Genomic DNA, 23161 nt, shown 5'->3' with positions numbered 1-23161 from the left:
AAAAAAAAAAAAAAAAAAAAAAAGAAAAGAAAAAAGAAAAAAAAAAGGTATTTGACTTGACAGAATGTTGCTATTACACTAATAAGCATATTTATTTCTATGTATTTATTTATGAAATAAATATAAAGTAGTCCTATTTGAGTGGAATTTTGGAGCATTTCAGTTATTTAGAGTCCTTAATTTATGTGACAGGATAAAAAAATCAGCAGCTCCTTGTTTGAGACACTAAATGGTTACCGTACATGAATGATCCACTGAAGCTCAGTTAAATCCTAACGAACATGAAAAGACGACTAGTAAGCCTAATTACCGTGCTTCACAATAGTTCTAGAGAGAAATTTGTTTAGAATTTCAGCTTGGAAGCAATGTAGATCCACTCTTTTACCTATTGCAGTCATAATAATTGAAGTAAAGATTTTTCTCTTCCCTCTTTCCTGTTCCAGTGGATTCCAAACTTTTCTTTACCTCCCCTCTGCTCCCTCCCTCCTCTTAAAAGAGAACAGGGATTTTCTCAGATTCAAGTCTTTCGCACGTGAAACCCAAAGCCTGTGTTGGGGACTCTGAAAGAGAAGTTATTAGTGTCGAGCATAGGAAATGGGAGTGAGCAGGTTGTGAGGACGTTCTGGTGAGAGTGGGCTCCGGAATTTCCTTCACATTCTCCCTTGCTGTGATGATTGTGCATTGTTTAAAAAAGGGTTAAAAAGGGTAAATGATAATAATTGATATAATATATTCAAATTGCATTAATTGTTGAAGAATGGTACATATAGCATCTGTATTCAAAAACATTGCTTTGTTGGCTTTTCTTCTGAAAAGGAAAATGGTACGATCCAAAGGAAAAGGAGATCACTCACTTTAATAGCAGTGCCTTCATCAAAGGACTTTGATGTCCATGCGTAAAGGTGAACTGATGATTTCAAAGCAATTGCTATATATGTTGTTTCTTCATGTTGGACTACAATGATAAAATAAAAAGAAGTGACAATGCCACAGATTTAACAAGAGCACTCACGTGTTTGCATTTGTTCTTGAAAGTATCATAACCACGACATAAGCACAAAAACTGCATATATATTTTTAAAAGCTGCTTGTTTCCAATTTGATGTGCCTTCAAAAGTAATGATTACTATAGAACTTTTTGTAGTGTATTTATCAGACTTCAAGAGTATTTTAAAATTTACATTGAAAACTATAGAACCTGGATAAAAAATTTAAAGACCTAAATAAATGCAAAAAAATTTCATGTTTGTTCATGTTTACACATACCATTTTAAAGATAACAACACTATCCAAACAAATCTCAACAGATTCAATAGGATACCTCTTAAAATCCCGATGGCCTATTTTTGTATAAATGAGAAAGCTATTTCTAAATTTCCCATAGATTTACAAGAGGTTCTGAACCACCAACACCAACAGATTATTTTGTCTTAAAATAAAAATAAAAATGGGAGGACTCACATTTCTTGATTTCAAAAACTATAAACTGTAGTAGTAAAAACAGTATAATGCAGTCATCAGGCTGGGCATACAGATGAATGGAATAGAATCCACAGTCAACAAATATACCCATAAGTCCACAGTAAATTGTACAAAAATCATGCAATAAAGAAAAACAGTGTACAGCAAATAGTGCTGAAACAACTGGTTGTCCATGTGCAAAGGAATGAAGTTGGAACCTTCACACCACATATAAAAATTAATGCAAAATGAATCAAAGCCCTAAATGTAGGAGCTAAAACTTTAAAATGGGTAAATTGGGATATGTCACATTTAAAAAATTTTGTGCATCAAAGGTCACAATCAAGAAGTTGAAAGTATAGCAAATGGGCTAGAGGGAAATATTTGCACACATCTAATAAAAGCCTACTAAACAGAATGTTTAAAGAATTCTTAGACTCAACAACTAAAAGATAAACCAGCTAAAAATAGGAAATAGTTATTCCTTCATGGTTGACAAAAGAATAACCAGTAAATACATGGAAAGATGCTCATCAATATTAATCACCAGGAAATGTCAAATCAAAGCTACTAATTTACTGTAATCCCAGCACTCGGGAGGCTGAGGCAGGAGGATCACTGTGAGTTCAAGACCAGCCTGGGCTACATAGTGAGTTCAGGTGAGTCTCGACTACATAGTGAGACCCTGTCTCAAAAAAACAAAAAACAACAACAAAAAACAAAACAAAAAAATCCCTACTAATTTATTGCCAGGGATTTAGCTCAGTAGTTCTGGCACCTGCCTTGCAAGTGAAACATCCTAAGTTCAGTCCCCAGTACCCCCACCAAAAAAATCTACTTCTTTATACCTCACTAGAATGTCTAAAATCAAAATAGGCATCTACAAATGCTTGAAAAGTTGCAGAGAAAACAGAGTTTTCACATGTTACTAATGACAAGGTGAAATAGTACATTTACGTTGAAAACTTTCTAGCAGTACTATGTAAGAGAAAAGAAAACATGCGTACTCATATACAGAGAGGTACAAAAATATTCGTATATGCAAAGATATACAAATATATGAACACTAACATTATTCCTAATAGCCAAAATGAAGAAAGCAAGCAGATGTTTATCAACTGAGGTATAGGTCAACAAAAAGTGATGTATCTGTATAAAACAATAGTGTAGCACATGAAGTATAGGATACAACGTGGATGAGCCTTGAAAACAGTATGCGAGGTGAAAGAAGTTTGTCACAAAAGACATCACAATGTAGAGTTCCATTTATATTAACTGTTCAGAGCTGGCAAATTTTGCGGAGAAAGAAAATAAATCAATTGGTATCTGGGACTGTGATGGGAGTAGGGAAAAGGGAAAAGGAAGGGCATGGGGAATGTCTGCTAATGGATGAGAGCAGTTTGTTTTTGGGCTGTAAAATTAGATCACAGTGATGTTGCACAGCTCTATAAATATATCCTAAACCGTGGACTTGTGTACTTTAAAATTGCTGTGTTTTATAATATCTAAATTATTTCAACAGGACAATTTCTTAAGAGAAAATAACAAGTTCATGCTTGCCTTAGCCCTTCTGGTTCTTATGAAATATATTGTGTTACCCTGTAGATTTATACTTTGCATTAAACTCCTTCTTCCTTGACTGTCATGTTTCTGTGTTCTCTCTCTCTCTCTCTCTCTCTCTCTCTCTCTCTCTCTCTCTCTCTCCCTCTCTGTCTCCTTAGTCTTATTTTCTTTTGTATTGTTCCTAAGTCAAAAGAACATGACCAATAAATTCCCAACAAAATAAAGAAAGTGTTTTAGTTAAGCAAATATTTCCTACACATAATAGAGGGCAATAATTGTTGCTACTGCTAAGGCTCTTGGAAGGTTATGAAAATACCTGGCAATGATTCATAGCTAGCCTCCTTTGTGCACATACTACCACTGCACTTGTCAATGCTCTGAATGATGGAGTAGATTGAAATGAGACCAGTCAGAAAAACTGCAGTTAAGTAATCCAGCTCCTTGCCAAGATCACAGATTTACAAGCTTATTACCTTCATAACTACCTATTATTGAACTAAAAAGGTACAAGTTAGTAGGAAATAGTTCTGCAATATAAACTCTTGGATAACATCTGAGGTATCTTTTACCGCTAAGGCTATTACATTTACAAAATATTATTGAAAGGAGGTAGTGATATCCAAAATTAGGAATAATAGTGCTTTTATTTAATGGTTAAATTATTGAGATATTAAATACCCCTTTTAGTGGTGTATGTGTATATAACCATGCACATGAGAAAAAATATTCTGATAAAGTTGCTTTATATGAACAATATAAATAATGGTTAGTCCTGACAATAATGGTTAGTCATGGCAGAAATATTCTGCTGCAATTCACATAATATGCTTTGAACTACCTTCCATCTACCATACCAGTTCTTCTTGAAGGGGAAATCAGTGCAGAAGGATAGAAGAAAAATAAGGCTGAGATTAGAGGGGACTTGCCTCATAAATTGAACAGAATGAAATGATATTACTTCATAGTTGACAGGTGAATGCAGAATTCTGAGATGCTGGAGTTGTTACGTTGCTATGTTATTTCACAGTGGATGGTTGTAAAGAGATAAATGATATAAAAACTCTCTAATTAAACAAAATGGGGAATGCATAATCAATATTGACGGTGAAAGCCAGAAGATCGCTGAAACATTTTGATTTATCATAAAGCTTGTGGATATTATAAAAGGAGTTCTATTTTATTGCTTTTCTAAAGAAATATCTTAAGTCTCTATAGACTGTTGAAGATACTTCAGAAGCATTTATAGTCACAAAGAGGTAGGAGACATACCAGTTAAACTGGGATACTTACTGTGACTCATAAGGGGAGAAAGGTGGAGTACACCAAATACATCAATAGCTATTTCAGCCAATCAATATTTTCTCATTAACAGCCAAGATTGTAGCAGAAAAGACCTGTCTCAATGAAATTCACTTATCTTTCCATTCGAAGTTGCAAATACCTTCCTATTTCTGCATTTTATTTCTTAATTATATCCTTCACTCAATGAAAGAAAGGAAATTTTATATAGCTATTGTAAATATGAAATGAGACATACGGACACTGAAGTGTTCACATCCAGTCAACTTATCAATAGCTCTGTAAGCTTCCTCTGTCTTCAGCATTTCTTGTTGCCTTCTTTTACTTTGTGGATCATTATTCAAAATCTTGTTCCTCAGCCAAGTCAAATGATACACCCGAAGTCTGTTCTTATGACCTGATAGATAAGAAAAGATACAACATTTCAATTCTAGCTCTTGTCTTCATATTTTAAAACAAAAAGTAAAGATATTTTGCCTTTTCAACCAAATGTTTTCATTAATATAAGAAGCATATTTTTAAAAAGTATGTTGCATCAGAATCTCCCCTTCAGAATTTGGAAATATAATAGCAAAATATATCTTAGTCTCACAGTTCTAAGTGATAGATAAAGGGCTATGTGCTTTTCTGTGGTGGGATCTAAAATGCTTCTTTGACACGAGTTATGATTGCCACTGAGCAGGCAACAGAATTACCATCCACTCATTCGTACCTTGGCTTTTTACTAAGTCACAACTCTTTTGTGGCTCAGAGAACTAGGAGCTATCCCTGATAATGTGTGTGTATTCAAGGAATGTCTGAATATTGACTGGCTAAGTATTTAAGGCCATGAAGATGGATCTCTTTGTTTTCTACCTTTCTAGAATGCTTATAAAATAGTTGAAGGTTTATTATTTCTTCTTCAAACCAATTAATTTTTTATTGTAAATTATTTGAATGGTTTTAAACTTTTGTTGCTACATGATATAATACATATTTTGCGGTACATAATAGGATAATTTAACTCATGTATACATTGTGCAGAGATCAACTCAGGATAACTAGCTTAAACTTAACTTTTAAAGCTTAACCTTAATATGCATCCATTTTCCTATGAATGACTTTGGTTTCTCGTTCATTATGGCTGAGTAGTACTACATTTTACAGAAAAACCACATCTTCTTTATCCAGTCTCCAACTGATGGGCAATTGGGCTCTTTCCAAGTTTTAGCTATTATAAATTGTGCTGCTATAATAAACATGGGTGTGCATATATCACTGTGGTATTATTCTTTTAATTCTTTTGGAAGGATAACAGCAGAGGGATAGCTGGATCAAATGGAACCTCTAGTCCTAGTTCTGTGAGGCCATACTTTTAAGTGAAACAAATAAGACACACATATATAAATACTGAATAGTTTCTATGGTGTGAAAAACTAAAAGTGTAAATAACATCCGAATTGTATAACTGACAATGTGAAATAGGAAGAAATGGGCTAAAGGTGTAGGGGAAGTGGGAAGGGTAGGGGAAAGGAAATAAAGGAAAAGAAAAAATATGAGAAAAGGAAAAAAATGGAAACAAAGTCTTTGTAAATAGGGGAGGGTGGAGGATGTGAAGGGAGGGCAGGGGTTAGGGTAAAAAAATGAGAAGCAAGATCTGTCATGTACAGGTACAAGATCCCAATGATAAATGCAACTGTACTGTATACTTAGAAAGTATCCATAAACTCAATGGAAAAAAAAATTAACCTTAAACTGTTAACATTTCCATATAGTGAGTATACTTTCTTCTAACTATTTAGAAGTCAATGATGTGTTGTTGTGAATTATATGTACCCTACTTTCCCACAGTAAACCAAAACTAATTTCTTCTGTATTCCTATATTGTTGTACCCATTCTCTACCTCTTCTCCTTTTCTCCTACCCTCTATTTAATCCAGTGTCTAGTGAGCATTATTCTATTTTCAAGGTTTATGAGATCAACTCTTCAGATATGACTTGGGATGAGATCACATCTTTCATATAAATTTGTCAATTACAATTTCTTAAATCACATCAAATTAGTAAAATTTATTCAAAAAGCAAAGGCCATTAAAATCACATATTTCTGTTGCTACACAATGATTTATATTCATTTTTATTATTTATTTCTAAAGTTTATTATAAAATATCTAATCACAGCAGTAGGATTCTCATGTGTTTAATCTTTGATATGTTTTGCATAAAATATCTGAAACAATGTCTATGAACATTCTGTTCTTAAATGATAAAATAAACTATTGAGTATCTTCCTATACCGATATTCTCAGTACTACCTGACAATAAAATAATTTGTATTTGAGAGAAGCTCAAATATTAAGGAAGGCCACATCTGGGTTAGAAAAAAATGCAAAGAAAATCTGTGTTGTAAAGAAATCTGTCATTCAGATGAGTAATCTCTAAACTACCTGGATGCTTTCAAAAACTAAATATTGATACATATTGCTATATATCTATGTACTTCAGATAATTATAAATGAATGGTCATGAAACATAATTTAAAACATCATGATGCCTTAACATATTCCTAAGGGATTTCTCCTTTAATCAAAATATAAAGCAATCTTAATCATATTTCAGAACATATATAATCTGTGTAACACGGCAATTTTCACACTAGTATATATTCTACATACCTATTATGTATTGCAGAAATATACAAATTAATATAAATAATTGTGCTTAGCATGATTTTACTGTGTAACTAAATTATTTTTAAAATTTACGTCTCTTTTTTCTGTCATCTTTTGTCTATATGCAGATTTAATGCGACTCCTTTCTGATAACAAGTTCTGGTTTGTAATAACAATCACTCTAACATTCATTTATTTGCTTTTTCAAAGTGAATGGTTTAGGCTCTGATTACTCTAAAACAAGAAATGCAACTACTTGGGCTGGGGAGGTAGCTCAGCGGCACAGCTCCTGCCTAGCAAATGCAAGTTTGATCCCCGGTACCAAAAAAAGGGGAAAAAATGTGCAGAGGTCTTACATGTTTGTGATACATAAAGAATACATTCATGGTGGCAAGTTGGTACACGTACATGGAATACCTTAACTTTTTTATGTCCCTTTCCCAAATTCCCCATTTCCCCCTCCATCTGTAGGTCTCCTTCCCATTTGCAAAAGGTCTATCTTGCTGTTTATAATGATCTATGTTTTACTTTGATTTTTAATTTATTTATACTTTAGATTTCTTGTATAAAAGAAACCATAAATATATGAGCTTGTGTGTTTAGTATATTTCACTTAATATTATGGATTCAAGGTTAATCCAGGAAACCCATTCGTTTTCTTTCATTAAGTTTCATGGTACTTTTTAGTTATACAGTACAGTTACACTCATAATTAGAATCTTGTACCTTTACAAGATGTATCTTGGTTCTTATTTTTCCCCATTCCTTGCCCTCTCTTCACCCCCTCCACCCTTCCCTATTTATAAAGACTTTGTTTCCATTTTTTTCATGTTCTCATATTTTTTTCTTTTCCCTTATTTCCTTTCCCGTACCCGCCACACTTCCCCTACTCATTTAGCTCTTTTCTTCCTATTTCACATTATCATTTATACAATTTGAACCTTACTTACACTTAGTTTCTCACATCAGAGAAACTATTCAGTATTTACACATGTGTCCTACCTATTTCACTTAAAGGTATGGCCTCAATATGCATCCATTTAGCTATAAATGTCTCTAGTTTCTCATTCGTTATGGCTGACTAGTACCCCACTTTTTGGAAAAACCACATCTTTTTTTATGCAGTCACAAGTTGATGGGCAAATGGTCTCTTTCCAAGTTTTAGCTATTACAAACTGTGCCACTATAAACATGGATGTACATATATCTCTGTGGTACGATTCTTTTAATTATTTTGGAAATACACCCAGCAGAGTCAAATGATACCCTAGCTAGATATCGTAGCTGGGTCAAATAGGACCTCTAATCCTACTTTTTTGAGGTATCTCCATATCGATTTCCACAGTGTTTGTACCCAGTCTGCACTCCCACCAACAATGGAAAAGGGTTCAGGGAACTCATTCTTATAACAAACTTTAAATATAGGCCCTAGTGATAAGACTGTGGACCAAGTCTCTTTTTCACCCAAATGTGTCTTCACTTTGGTTCATATTTGCAGCTGTTGCTGTTTTGCTTCTAATATGTCACAAGAATGGTGTGTGATGGATATTGCTGTGATCTGTGTGTACAAGTGTATGAAAATTAGAGGTGTAAAATTTTAGGGGGTTATTCAGAAAAATGCCTGTAAGGATGCAAATGATGTGGCTTTTCTTATCAGTAGCCTGGGTCAAGTGTATTACAATGAAAGGAAGTTAGCTTAAATTATAAATAGGTTTAAAAAGTACAAGTAGGAGAGCCTAGTGTCCCAATTAAATGTTACATTTAAAGTGTTCACCTATGAACACATTTATCTGAGCAATTCTTTAACCCAGTTTGCTACCTAATTAAAGTTACATAATTATTCAACTAATTTTAGTAATAAAACAAACCAGAGATGGTAATCAGCAAATTGAGTGTCTCTACGACTTGAATCTGGCGGAATGGTCTTCGCTTTATAAGTTTAGTAATGTTTGCCTTTCCACTTCTGTCCAATAGGCACAGATTCGATCTGGTTCCCAGCAGCAAATTGACCCCTGTTCAGATATGAAAAGTACTATATTAGTTCAGGTTATTTGCCCAATTGCACTGATATTACATTTTTTATACTTCTGTATGCTACTCTATATAAAGGTGACTTTTATAATTTTAGGCTAATATTAATTTCATACTGCAATTAAGTTTATGCTATATACTTTAATAATTCAAATTTCACTGAAATATATAAAAAGATAGAAGATACTACTGTGAAGCAATAGTGTACAGTTTGTTGTCTACTGTGCCATCTCACAAATAGAATTTTATGTATATTTGAGCACCCATTGGTAGTATGCCAAAGTTTATCAAAGTCAATTCTTTTACAAATTATTATTCAACATTTTTAGTCTAGCACAGGCAAAGAATTCAAGTTAGCTCATTTCTAATTCATTGCTATAACAAAATATTTTAATGCTTTAAAAATCATTATATGTATTTTTTTAACTTAAGCACTTCTATGCTCATGCAGATATCACAAAATTTTACTTTGCTAAATGCTTGTGCAATTGTGCCTATCTTCATGTATCTAGGTGCCTATGTTATCTTTTATTTGTTGTCTGGCTCTAATAGGTCAAATATACGTATTCTTTAGAGGCCAAATGCGAAGATTGAAATAGAAGATATAACTAAATTTAAAACACATTTCAAACTATTGTGGCAGTCTCTCTATCAAATGAGACACAGGAGACAATTAGCCAAGTGACAGAGGAGAAAATTTCAGTATCTGCCACCCCTTGCAGAATATTTGTGCTCTGAGGGTACAAGGAGAAAAGACTAGTGTTTCTGCCTTCAATTTTCTACTCTGCTGCCCCTTTTCAGTTCTCACAGCCAGTGGCAAGTTTAGAAACCGTATCTTCCCTAAAGGGAGTCAAAGAATGAGGGGGAAGCTTTTTACTATGATCGCTTATTTTTCAAGGTAAATAATCACTAGTTATAAGTATGAGTTACTTGACACTATATTTCTGGGTAATTGCTAGACTGAAAAGCTAGTGCTTTTTATTGTCTGATACAATCAGTAAGCAAAGTTTTGAGGATGCCATTTCTCTAAATTGCTCTATCCATATAATTATGTTTGCTACTTAATTAAAAGCACTGCCTCTGCTCAATTGTATATCAAATAAAATCTATCAAATTTCAAGTTGGAAGTTACTTTGGAGTCTTCCTTTCCTTGCATTCATTTATTCTGTTTGTTTTATGATGCTGACTGTCTTGAGGTAAGATATTGTCTCAGCATTACTGGCATCGCTAGTTTTTAAACAAAGAATTGGAGAAGCCTGTCAAAATTAAGACTTTACAGAAGAATTTTCTATTCAAATCCCCATGACTTTAAAAACAAGACTCTGGGCCGGGGATTTAGCTCAGCGGTTCAGTGGCCTGCCTTGCAAGCCCAAGGACCAGAGTTCAATCCCCAGTACCCTCCCCAAAAAATATATATATATATAAATAAAAACAAGATTCTATAGAAATGTTTCTTATAATACTTTACTGGGTATAATATGCTTCACTGAACCCTAAATGAAGAATACTAAGCTCAATCATAAGGTAAGGCATCCATCAGCAAAATCACTTCTGAGTAAAATATTAATAAATTTTCATTTGATTTGGTAAGAGTTAACAAATGTTTTACATATATGATTTTCACATGTTTTCTATCCAGGTTAAAAATAGTTTTTTAAAGAGTAAAAAGGGAAAAGAAAAAAATGTGAGAGAATGAAAAGATGAAAATAAAGTGTTTGTAGATGGGAAGGGGAGGAGGTGGTGAAGGGAGGGCAGAGGTAAGGGGAAAAAATGAGAATCAAGACTTGCCATGTAGAGGTACAAGATCCCAACAATGAAAGTAACTGTACTGTATCCCTAAAATGTACCAATAAACTCAATTAAAGCTGAAAAAAATAGTTTTTTAGCATCTACCTCACAAGCATAAGGTCCTGAGTTCAATCCCTGTACAAAAAATAGTCTTTTATAACAACTCGGTTTCAAAAAATCAAACTCACCCCACAAAGAACCACAATAGATCTCAGAAGTGAATTCTTTTTCATACATGTGGATTAGTGGTTTTTTACATGCAGAAGAGACACAGGGTGGATTAACATTGACTTCAAAACTTCTCTCAGTTGATTTTTCAGGGACTTCCATGAATCCAGCATAAACTACGGATAAATAAGAGGAAGATATTAAGAGATACTGCTAGTTTATACACCATGTGTGCTTGAGTGCTTCCACAAAAAAGATGCAGCCTAGAAAAGTTCCGTTTCCTGTACTGTATTTTATTTTTACTTCAGGTATCATTTTGACAATTCTCAAGCCATCAGACCACACAAATCACGATGGTTAAAATACATTGCGCAATAGAAAAATATTTTAAGAGGCTGTTATTAGAATAGAAAGAAAATCTAATATGGGACTCAATTTCTAAACTTTAGCTCAGTTATGTACCATAAAGATTCAGTGAAGATTAGATTTATTAAAAGCATACATCCTCCTGAAATTATGTCAACTGAATATCAGAATGATTTGATTCCTTGAAGATCATTAATAAATGGTTAAAAAGCATTGAATATGAGAACATATACAAGCATTGAGAGATCATACTAGACACTCACAGATGGCACAGGCAAAGTCAGCATTAGCAGCTACCCCAGAACCTTTGGAAGGAGATGAATTACTGGCAAAAAAATCTGACTGTGTTGATGATTGTGATGTGTCTATATCACCATCCCCATCATCCATTTCAGGGAGTGTAGCATCTGAGACAATAGAGTTTGAGACTTCACTCTCACTATTTAGCTCCTGAAAGGACAAAATCGATTTGTATTTTGTCAGAAAGTTTAAGTAGAACAAACGTGCATATGAGTCACTTAAAAACATAAATGCAAAATTTGTAATATCTACATCATTACAAAATCCACATTTACTTACAAAACAACTACGTCATTATTGAGATTATTATTAGAGATGAAATATGGTTGCTGACATTTGTGTTACTGTGCTAGGAATCTTATTTACATATCACCTTCTGCACTTACCATAAACAAACAATTAAATTTAATCATCTCCTATTTACTTAAAATAAAACCAATTTTTCCTTAGAACTGCTAAATACTGTTTTCTAGGTCATAGTGCTAGTAAGACATGAAACTAGAACTTGAAGCCAGTCTACTTGGTTACAAAGTATATATTCAACTATGTGGTTCCAAATAGCCACTTGAAAAAATAAAAGACACAATATGGGTGTATCCGTTCTGTTGCTTTACATACCTTCTGAGAACTTATAGCATGAAGCTCCTAGAGGTAAAAGTTTTAAGTGACAAATCAAAAGATGAAAAACCAGTTTACACAATTGTAGCCCAGAGTGTAAATATATTTAACTGAAATTCCAGCCTGCTACCCATAGCTAATAAAGGTAGTCAAGGATAAAAACCAAAACAATGTGACATTCCTCATCCTGTAGGAAAACACAATAACTGCTTTTGACAAATTTTTCTATTGACAAGCTCTTCTTTGTATATAAAGAGTGATTTCTGGTACTGGGATAATTGTTCCACTCTGTCAGGGAATGCTTTTCACGACTTAATAAACCAATAAACAAACTATAGTATATAGTAGGGCATCATTATAAAATTAAAATGAAATGAAGATTCATTCACTCTGTAAAGAACCCAAACTTTCTTTAAAATAATGAGAAAACTCAGGGTTCCATGAAACTAATGTTTGGAAATCCATTTTAATATGTTTAGTTAAGATGAATGATGGATACATAAATAAGATGTAAATATAGATACTTTCACAGTGATACTGTTTTTCTGTTGTAAATCATTTAGGAAGTTTTCTTCCTCCCTATTTTCTTTGTTCCATTGATTGATGTCTTCAATAACTTTTATAAACCACGCTTTAGGATGGACTCTGAGGTTAAACTGGTAGAAAAGCAATCAAGAATGGATTAGACATGATTACTTCAAGAGTTCATAATCTCATGTGACAGAATAGAAAATACCAGACAAATAACTACAGTGTCATAGGTATTAAAATGGATCTATGTGAAAAAATGCTTGAAAAAAAAAGATGGAGGGGTACATGATTTTGCCTTGGGAACTAAAAAATTATATTTGAATCAGATCATAATTGATGAGGAAATCAGCAAGCAGAGATCAGGTAAAGGACAGCTCTCCCGAAAGAAACACTTTCTATGGGAGCATTAATTCATGGAAAAGAATCTGGAATCTTCAAAGCCAATTGATGTGATAGGCAAATGGCTAGAAAAGTAGATTGGTATAATCTTCTATTTCTGAAACCCCACCTTTATCTTCAGATTGGTAGACAATCTCTATTTGTCACAAATCAGTTCAACTCCCACTACTCCAAAAACATTCTCTAAGATAATTCCCACTGATTTAGCATCTGTGAAACAACTTGAGTATTTTAAACCATTTATAAAATCAATAAATGTTCTGTGAATAACAAGATCATCATCTAAACACAATATATTACTTCAATTAGAAGTGTATTGTTATCTCCTGGCATGGTGGTGCATGCCTATAATCCCAGCACTCAGGAGGTTGGGGCAAAAAAATTGCCACCAGTTTGAGGCCAGCCTGGGACACATAGTGAGTTGAAAGCCAGCATGAACTATATAACAAGACCTTGTCTCAAACAAACAAACAAACAAACAAACCAGTATATGTTAACAATTCCTAAAAAAGTTAAACATAGATGGCATGTGATGCAGCAATTTCACTCCTAGATAGAGTCCTAAAGGGAACTGTAAATGGAATCAGTTGCCTTACATCAAGATACACAGAAGCTTATTCATGATAGGCCAAATGTGGAAACAACCAAAAGAAACAGTATCAGAATATTATTCAGCCTTAAAAAAGGAGCAAATTCCAAATACATGGTACAATATGATGAACCTGAAAATTGTATGCTAAATGGAATAATCCATACATGACAGGACAAATACTGTCTGATTAAAAATATTTTACCTAGAAATAAAATAAAATACAAGTTACTAGGGAGTGGGGAAGAAACTGACACGTGATTGTTTGGGATGATAAAAAATTGACAGAAATGGAGAAAAATGAGGGTTGTACGCCACTGAGTATACTAAATGCCATTGATTTGTAGTCTTGAAATGATTAAAAATAGCCAGGTGTGATGCCACGTGCCTGTAATTCTAGAAGTCTGAGAGGCTGAGGTAGAAGGATTGCAAATTTGAATCCAGCCGGGGCAATTTAATGACTTGGTCACACCCTGTCTCAAAACAAAACAAAACAAAAAAAGTGCTGGATATGCAGCTCAGGGCAAAAAGCCCTGGGTTTAATTCACAGTACTGAAAGAAAAAAATTAAATGGTATGTCATGTATATTTTAAAGTAGAAACAATCTTCCCAGGAAAATTATGTATTAAGATATACCACCCACACGTGCGATATGAGTGAAGAATGGCAAACAAGACACTTTTGTCCCTGGAAGTAAAAAAGAATCAGCCAAACTGGAAGCAGTAAAGACCTCCATACACAGCAATAATTAAAATGTTTAATGTTTCGGCGCCGAGAGTTAAAATCTTGGCATAATTGTAAATGCTAAATATCATGTGGGAAACAGATTCCCAATGACAGTAGTATATTATTCTTTACAAATGGTACATTACCTCTGCTTGATGTTCAAACTCATGGATTATGGGTCTCTTCAGTTCTGGCCCATCTGTGTCTGACTGCTTTTCTCCATAGAATCCAAACACTCTATTCTCTTCATCGTTGCCACTGGCTTCCTTATTTCTATTACTCCTGTTACCTTTTCCACTGTCTATATCACCTCCATGTCTTTCCTGACAGCCAATGGCTCCACTGCCTCCACTGGCTGTCATTCTTCCCTGGCTTCCACTGCTACAGCCTCTGCTAGTGTCTTCTTTTTCGTCACTGCCATCTTGCTTGCAGTTTCCATCTTTATCACAGCTTGCCCTGATAACAAGGACAAGTTAATGAAAGAAAGCCACCCAATAAAGACACAGTGGAAAGACAGTAAATGAAACACAATAAGGATATTTCTCTTTTTTCTTTTTCTTTTGGTACCAGGGATCAAACTCTGGATTTTGCGCTTGTGAGGCAGGCAGTGGAACCACCGAGCTAAATCCCTAGCTCAGGATGTTTCTTATACATATCTACCATATCTAGGTGTGTTTTTGCTCTGTGTGAACACTATTAGTATTTAGACAAAAAAAAGGTCACAGTGTTAGCCAGTCTTAAATACTGATTAGCACCATATCACTGTCAATTCTTCAGCTGTATTTGGGTGACAGAGGAAAGAGAAATTGCATTCCTTGTTAGGTATATGCATGTTAGTAGCACAATGTATACTTTTTTCTTTCATAATAGACTACTTAATGCATTAGAAACTTCACAACCACATGAACATTAAGCCCATATCTTTGGCTCATCCACAACATATTTGAATAATTCCTCTTGCAACTTATCTAGTTTTTGTGAAATTTAATACCTAACTTCTTTGCTACAGAATACCAGTGATCAACTTATCTTCCCAATAAGTTAAAATAAAATTAACCTAATGTCTTATAGAACTATATGGGAGTCATTCAATCAGTTTTTAAAAACACCAAACTTGCCAAAATGTCTCAGTATTCTCTTTTTGCATATGAGACATTAAACATAAGTCCCTGTAGGGATTCTAAAAACAAATCTATGTGAATTAAATTATTTTTATTCTTATGTGTGCTACTGGGGATCGAACCCAGGGGTTAGTAGATGCAATCTATCACTGAATTACATTCTGAATCCTTTCCTTTTACTTTTTATTTTGAGACAGGGTTTCATTAGGTTGCCTAGACTGATCTCAAATTTGCCATCCACCTGCCTCAGCCTCTCAAAAATGAAAATCTTGATAGACATTTACTAATTAACCAGGTAAATATCATGCTAAATTTGTCACATGTACATGTTTCAGAAATGCACAGCTATGTTTACAAATACTAGTCGCTTCACTTTTGTTCATTTATTATGCTTGTTGTTTTACATAGTATTAAGATAAAGTGGGCTGGGGATTTATCTCAGTGGTTCTGCCACCTGCCTCGCAAGCACAAGGACCCAACTTCCATCCCTGGTACTAAAAAAAAAAATTAAAAAAAAAAAAAAGATTTAGTCACAATAATTTTAACAAAAACACTCAGACCACTCCAGTTATAAAGCAATTAATAAATAATTGAATATTAATAAAATAACACAGTTAATGTGAACTTAAGCATTCTACATTAGAACAATTTAGATGATATTAGTGAAGATCGATTATTTGCCAATATACAGGGAGAATTCATTTTCCCTCAAGACAAAACATTTTGAAAATAAAGCTAAGATGAAAATAATTCTAAAGTTATAAAATACAGATAATGTGAGTCACTGAGAAAACCAACCTTGAACAACTAGGAGCATAAACACAATTAGTATCGTTGCCATCAACAGAATTGTCAATGTTGTCAATAACATCTTGGTCTTCACAGACATAATTTTCCTGAGCAACCTGGTAATCCAAGTCGTCATTGCCATTTGAATGGTCATAGGTATCTTCATAAGCACCATTAGAAACACCATCGTTACCAGCAGCAGCAGCACCAGCATCATAGAGTTCAACATAATCACCATCCTCCTTAGGTGGCTGAATGACAGGTGTAGGAGTTAGCCATTCATTCCAGAAGACTTCAGAACCTGAGTTACAGCCTGGCCATTCATTTGTCAAGTATACAGGAGGTGATATTTTTCCTACTTTAAATCCATCTGGAACCTGTGTGCACAAGAAAAGTTAATGTAGTCTCTAGTACCCTTTCATTTTCTTCTAGATTGTAAAGTTTTCAAGCTGAAAACATTTAAAAACATATTTGCAACTGAAATAAAGATGTCCATTTACTATCAAAAGTCAAAATTTTAGTGAGGATAAGGTGTCAAAAACCAAACATCCAACTATGATTATTAGTGGACTTTTTAGAGCACATAGGGCAAAATACACTCACTTTGTTTTTATTAGCCCTACTTGTCTACTGAGGAATTGACATTTGCTTTTGAGGTTGGAAGGAAAAAGCCATGTGATTCTCTATAGATACAGTTATTTTCCTTTTGTTTTTCTCCTGACTTTAGATCAATGTGTAGCTTCTGAAATTAATAAATTAATTTCCCAGCTTTGTCTTTAAATGCCATAAGTTATCTTAAAGAATGTCAAACCATTCAAAATAAGCAAACTAATTTAAACCACCTCTGAAGTATGGGATATAATCACACAGCAACTTCTGGGAATGGGTGTGTATATAGTAGGGTGAAGGTAACTACAAAATTAAAATTACCTTAAAGCACCCTTCAAAATGAGCTGGAAGACATTTTTATTTATGTATCAGAGCACAGTTTGTTTTTCACTAAGTGTTTTATTTTTCTACATTGTCTCATCAACCAAGGAATTCTATTAGAATCAAATTGAACACATTAATTTTACCCCCTTAATTGGACATCAGCTTCGACAAGTACCTCTGCATAACTCCTCTCTTTAATAAAGTTCACACTGATATAAAAATGGGAAAATAAAATGTTATTTGATGAATCAACATTTTTCTCATTTCAATTTTAACTTCTAAATTTTGTATTCTTGATGTTTGTACAGTGGGAGTCTGTCTTGAAAAGATTAACAAAAAATTAAGCTGTTTAAGCTTTCTCTCCCTAAGTGAAGAGGAGAAAACTTAGATCAAAACAAATTGAGATTAAAAAGGACAGATACAAATGTGTTAAGAATGAAACCTACATGGATATCAACCAGCAACTTCTGATCAATAGTAGAATAAGGTGGTGATGACTGGGATCTCCTCCCAGTCACAGGTCTCTCCTCTTCAGAAGATTCTATGGAATGTCAAAAATATATTAGTAATGCTGGTGGTTACAGAGATTGCTTGTATTTATATAGTCTCCAGTTCAATCTCTTGTGTTTCTCATAACCTCTGTAATCCCATTTAGGAAATATTATATGATAAATATTCATAGGGCCAAGATCTTCAGTTCTGTCTGCAGGCTCGAGATTTTGTTCCATCTAAAGATCTATGTGACTGTGTTTGTTTTCAATATTCAATGCATATTTGCTAAATATTTCTATCTGTGTAAAAAGGTATACAATATGACTAGTAGCCAGGTAGATCTATATGAAGAAGTTATATCAAGAATATGAAGGACTGGGAGTACCACTGGCCTTACAGGCCAACCAGTAGAAAGAGGCCAATTATGTTAATTACAAAATGATAGATCAATCCAAACTCATGTGATTTGATACTTCAATCTTAACTCCCCTTCTTCAGTTTTCACCCAGTGATATATCCTTCAATATTTAAATGAACTTAAGTAGTGAACTACTGAAAAGATGCACACTTTAACCTGTTTTGTAAAGCTACAACTTTCTATAGCAGAACTATGCAACTGAACTTTGCACATTGGTGGGAATGTTTTGTGCTTGTACTGTACAAAAATAGTAGCCACTAGTCACAAATGATTACTGAGCACTTGAAATGTGACCAATGCACCAGAAAAATAAACTTTTAAAGTTTATTTAATTGTGCTTGGTTTTAATTTTTAAACCACATGTTACTAGGCGCGATCACATAGCACAGCTCAATTCCATAGTGCAGATATTTTCATTTAAAATACAAATTTATTTAGTACAGAAGTATAGCTTCTGATATTAAGCTTCCTGGTAAATAGTACTTTTAGTTAAAATTCAGTGAAAATATATAATAGGCTCAAAAGTCAGTAGATCTGGGTGAGTATACCTAGAATATTCAGGTCACTGCTTATGGTTTTTATGCACTGAGATTTTAAAGATAAATAGTACTGCTCCACTTTTATTTGAAGTCTTGATATATATAACCAAATTACAGACAGTCGCAACTCCAAAAAGCATGGATTTGAAAACACTGTTGCATCTTGTGAACATTACATATAATCTCTACATTGTATTTCTTCATCTTCTGACACTTGTGCTTTAGCTATTTATTATTTTTTGTAGGAAAGCATTTAATCAAGTCTTTTGCTTATGATAGTAGACCAAATAAGATGTTTGACTGAGTGCCTTGTGATCTTGAGAAAAATCTGCAGTAAAGTGATTTCTTCAAGAGGGGGACTGAAATCTCCTAAGATCTATGTAATACTCATAATATACAACAGAAGTTCAGACCTAGAAGGAAATTTGAGTATTGCTGTTCCCTTCTTCCTTGCACCATCGCTACTTAGCAGCTTTGGTGCCTAATCTAAAATCTCTTCATTTCTTTTCTTTTTTTTCTTTCTTTCTTTTTTTTTTCTTTTTTTTTTTGGTACCAGGGATTGAACTTGTGTCCTTGTGCTTGCGAGGCAGGCAGCAGAACCACTGAGCTAAATCCCCTGCTAAAATCTCTTCATTTCAAAAAGGAAATATGAATAGATTAAAAATTTAAATTTTTTCCCAGTATACAACAATTACCACTACTTGAACCGAGAAGAAAAGACTCTGGCTAAAAAATACTGAAATTACTCTTCCCTCAGGCTCATCTTACTTCTCAGGAGACCGTGTTTTTGTACAAGAAGACACCACCACTTAAATGAATTCTATCATTACTTGATTCTTTTACACGGAAGAATAGGATTTTTAAGTTCATAGTTTTGAATGCTAGTTTTCTGTATTTTACTAATATGTAATACAATCATGTGCTACACTTCTAGAGATAACAGGCATTTGCCTTTTGCTTATTTAAATGGAATGCTTGAAACTAGGTAATACCATATTTTATTATCTCAGGCACAATTTTGAATTTGTCATCACCTATCCCAAATTTTTAATTCATTTAAACTCTCTCAAAAGCACATCTGGAAAAATGACAATTGTTTGAAATTCATATCACAATTTATGAAGTTATTTTATATGATTTAATTAACTATTTATGCAAAATAAGTGAGGCCATCAGTTCACACCATTTAGAAATACTTAAAATAAGCTGTTATATTGTATTTTGAAGAGGTTAAATAACAAAAAAAGAAAACACACTCTCTCTCATTAAGTATTATATCCAATATTCCAAAGATTAATTATAAATGTTTTTCCTATTGGAGAAGCCCTTCTCAAGTTCTTTTTCTTATTTGTCTCACCTCATATAGAAACTAAAGCCGACTTCTGTAATTTCCTAGACACATTACTAACTATTCAACTGCAATAGAAAACTTAAGAAAAGTCATTTTCTATTTCACAAAGGTCACCATTGACCACCCAGTTGCTCCACCCAGTGGCCTAATCCTATATGAAATCCCTGACATGCTTAATTCCCTCTTGAAATTCTTGTTTTTCTAACTTCTGAAATATAAACTAGTGTTGCTATTTAACTGCTAAAACTCTGTCCTTTGAATCACCTGATGATGCTTGAAAGTTCTGAGGATTTTGCAAGCTCCTTTGTCTGATGTCAATGGGCTTCTGAGCTTGTTCCACAGGAGACTGCTGAGGAACACTAATGAAAAGACAGAAAAGCATGTGCCACATTCTAATATTCATAAAGGGGGAACATACAACTCCACATAATGACCAACAAAAAGGTTTTCATAAATGTATGGGAATATACATAACACCGACAAGAAGTAGAGTTTAAGTAAGATTTTCCAATTCTCATTTTCCCCCTGAATCTATTTTATCTAGAACTGAGAAATAATTTCCAAAATAAAGAAATAAAAAACATGTTTCCACACAGCATGATTTTCTTCTCACATCATATTTACTTCTAAAATTTTCTATAAACTCTCTTTAAGGTAATATTCATACAATATTACCAGGTTAATACAGCAAAAGACATAGCCTTATAACGTTTGTGAGTCTTTTAGCATGGGAAATATAATTATTTTGTCAAATATCCTATCATCTTGACTTTTACATGCTTAGATTTCATCTTTTTAAATGTAGTTCATGATTTAGATGGGTGGACAGAAAGGGCAGTTTAGTTCTCACAAACCAAATTCAAAGGCAAGTACTGTAAAATTTTATAATCACTTTAAAATTTCTGTATGGGAAGGATTGTGGGTATTGATTTAGACCTGGGATAGACATAGACTATTCTAGGACCCCAAATTTAAGGAAAAACTTTAGTTTTATTTTATATAATTTTATAAATGTGACTATATTTAAAGGCAATGCATTTGGCATTCATAAATTTAAAATTATTTTTAAAGTGAATAATCACTACCAGATTAACACTAAATTTAATGTTTATATACTTAAATCTATGAAAAGTTATGTTCTTTGGTAACAATCACAAATAGAAAACTAAGCTGGTTTCTTCCCTTTGAGGTCAGAAGCAGTAGGAGGACCCACACATTGAGAATGTCAATAAAAAGAAAGTTTTTGGTTTTGCACTCTAGGTTTTCAATATTTTTACTCTCCATTTCAATCTAAAGATAGTAAAATATAAGTGTTAAAATGAGGTAAGAATATTTATTACATTGTATTTCTGTGCCATTTGCCATGCTGTCCAGTATGTTGAATATAGGGAGTGATTTAATAATATTTATTAAGTGACTGAATGAGTATAGGCCAAGTTTTCTTCTTTATGATTTGGGCTTTGGGAGGGTATGATTATCATAGAAAACATATTTTAAATTTTGGCTTTCAAGTATAACCACATCTGCACATAATGTCTAAAATCAGCATCTTTGAAAATCACTGATACTGCAAAGATGGAAAATATGTATGGTGTCAATATTAGATATAACATTGAGTTAGAGCTGATTTGGATTATTGGTAAATTTCAGGCCATGTTTCCTATTCTGTGGCATTAGCATCTACATTGAGATATATTATGTGTTTGTGTGTGTGTGTGTGTGTGTGTGTGTGTGTGCATATGTGTGCTTTATCATTGTAGTACAGTCAAAAAAGTCACTTGAATGGGGCTGCGGTATATCCAGATGTTAAATATCTAGTTACTGGATCATCACAGTTCAAGTTGTAAATTTGGCATTTTATCTTGCTAGTCAGTATGTAGACTGGACTTAAAGTCTAAAGATAGATAACTATTTCACAAATCTAAATGCAATAAATTGGAGAATTCAGAAAAAATTGATAGATTCCTAGATACATATGAATTACAAAAACTGGTGTGAAAAACTATAATTGCACATAACATCGTAATGGTATAATTGACAATGTGAAATAGGAAGAAAAGGGCTAAAGGTGTAGGGGAAGTGAGAAGGGTAGGGGAAAGGGAACAAGGGAAAAGAAAAAATATGAGAAAATGGAAATAAAGTATTGGTAAATAGGGAAGGCAGGAGGGGGTAAAGGGAGAGCAGGGATAAGGGGACAAAAATGAGAACCAAGATCTGTCATGTAAAGGTACAAGATCCCAATGATGAATGTAACTGTACTGTGTACCTAAAATGTACCAATAAACTCAATGAGAAAAAAATTAAAAAAATAAAAATAATATAAAGTTGTAAATTCGGGCCAATCCTGCTAATGCTATTGGTGTTGTTAGTGATATTTCAATTTTGACTTCTCACAGAACATGGTGGCAAAGAAACAAACATTAATTTTTCATGTGATACTTACTTATTGGTAATTCAAATACTGAAATCAGAGACATATACCTTGAAAAGAACTTGACATGACGTGTACATTCCTGTTTGTGAGGCATGGAAGCAGGTCTGTCTTGAATCTTAAAGACACAATGTGATATTTTGGTAGACTTCTGAGTTATAAATTATTTTGAGTTATTTATTTACAGAAAAAATGCTTTTCTTCATAAGTTTTCTTAAAATTCAAGTTATAAAATATGATTTTATGAATAGACCATATTTTCATAATTACTAATACTACAACATTGAAGCTGCTGATAATTTGTGATAGTTTGAGTTTTAGAATAGGAACAGACTCTGTAAAGTATATAACCAGAACTATTCATATTGTTTCTGAGGAATCTGACTAAGAGAAAGAAAATGACTTTTCTAAAAATTTTACATCAAGTCAAATCAAGCCAAAGGACTATCTAAAATCAGAATGCAAAATTCTCGACCTCTGATTAAATATTCTAAATTATAACATTTATTTTTAATGTCAAGTTCACACTTCTCACTTAAAGTATTTGAGTTCAAAATTTTTACTCTTTTCAGCTAACTTTAGATTTTCCAAGGTACA

At 33.3% G+C, this 23161-nt stretch overlaps 1 protein-coding gene across 1 annotated transcript in view; it reads right to left on the bottom strand.

Moving 5' to 3' along the window:
- Positions 1 to 23161, bottom strand: part of Nrk (Nik related kinase) — a 125385-nt gene that overhangs the window by 10333 nt on the left and 91891 nt on the right. Inside the window, 10 exon segments of the mRNA XM_010619717.1 lie at positions 855 to 955; positions 4562 to 4720; positions 8843 to 8986; positions 10982 to 11137; positions 11591 to 11777; positions 14637 to 14946; positions 16410 to 16777; positions 17780 to 17874; positions 20398 to 20492; positions 22615 to 22682. Of these exon segments, the coding sequence (XP_010618019.1) occupies positions 855 to 955; positions 4562 to 4720; positions 8843 to 8986; positions 10982 to 11137; positions 11591 to 11777; positions 14637 to 14946; positions 16410 to 16777; positions 17780 to 17874; positions 20398 to 20492; positions 22615 to 22682 (1683 nt within the window).

Source organism: Fukomys damarensis, unplaced genomic scaffold (assembly GCF_012274545.1).
Source record: "Fukomys damarensis isolate Sample0158 unplaced genomic scaffold, DMR_v1.0_HiC HiC_scaffold_39, whole genome shotgun sequence".
In the NCBI taxonomy this organism is placed as follows: Eukaryota; Metazoa; Chordata; class Mammalia; order Rodentia; family Bathyergidae; genus Fukomys; species Fukomys damarensis.
This window is presented reverse-complemented; position numbering and strand designations above follow the sequence as displayed.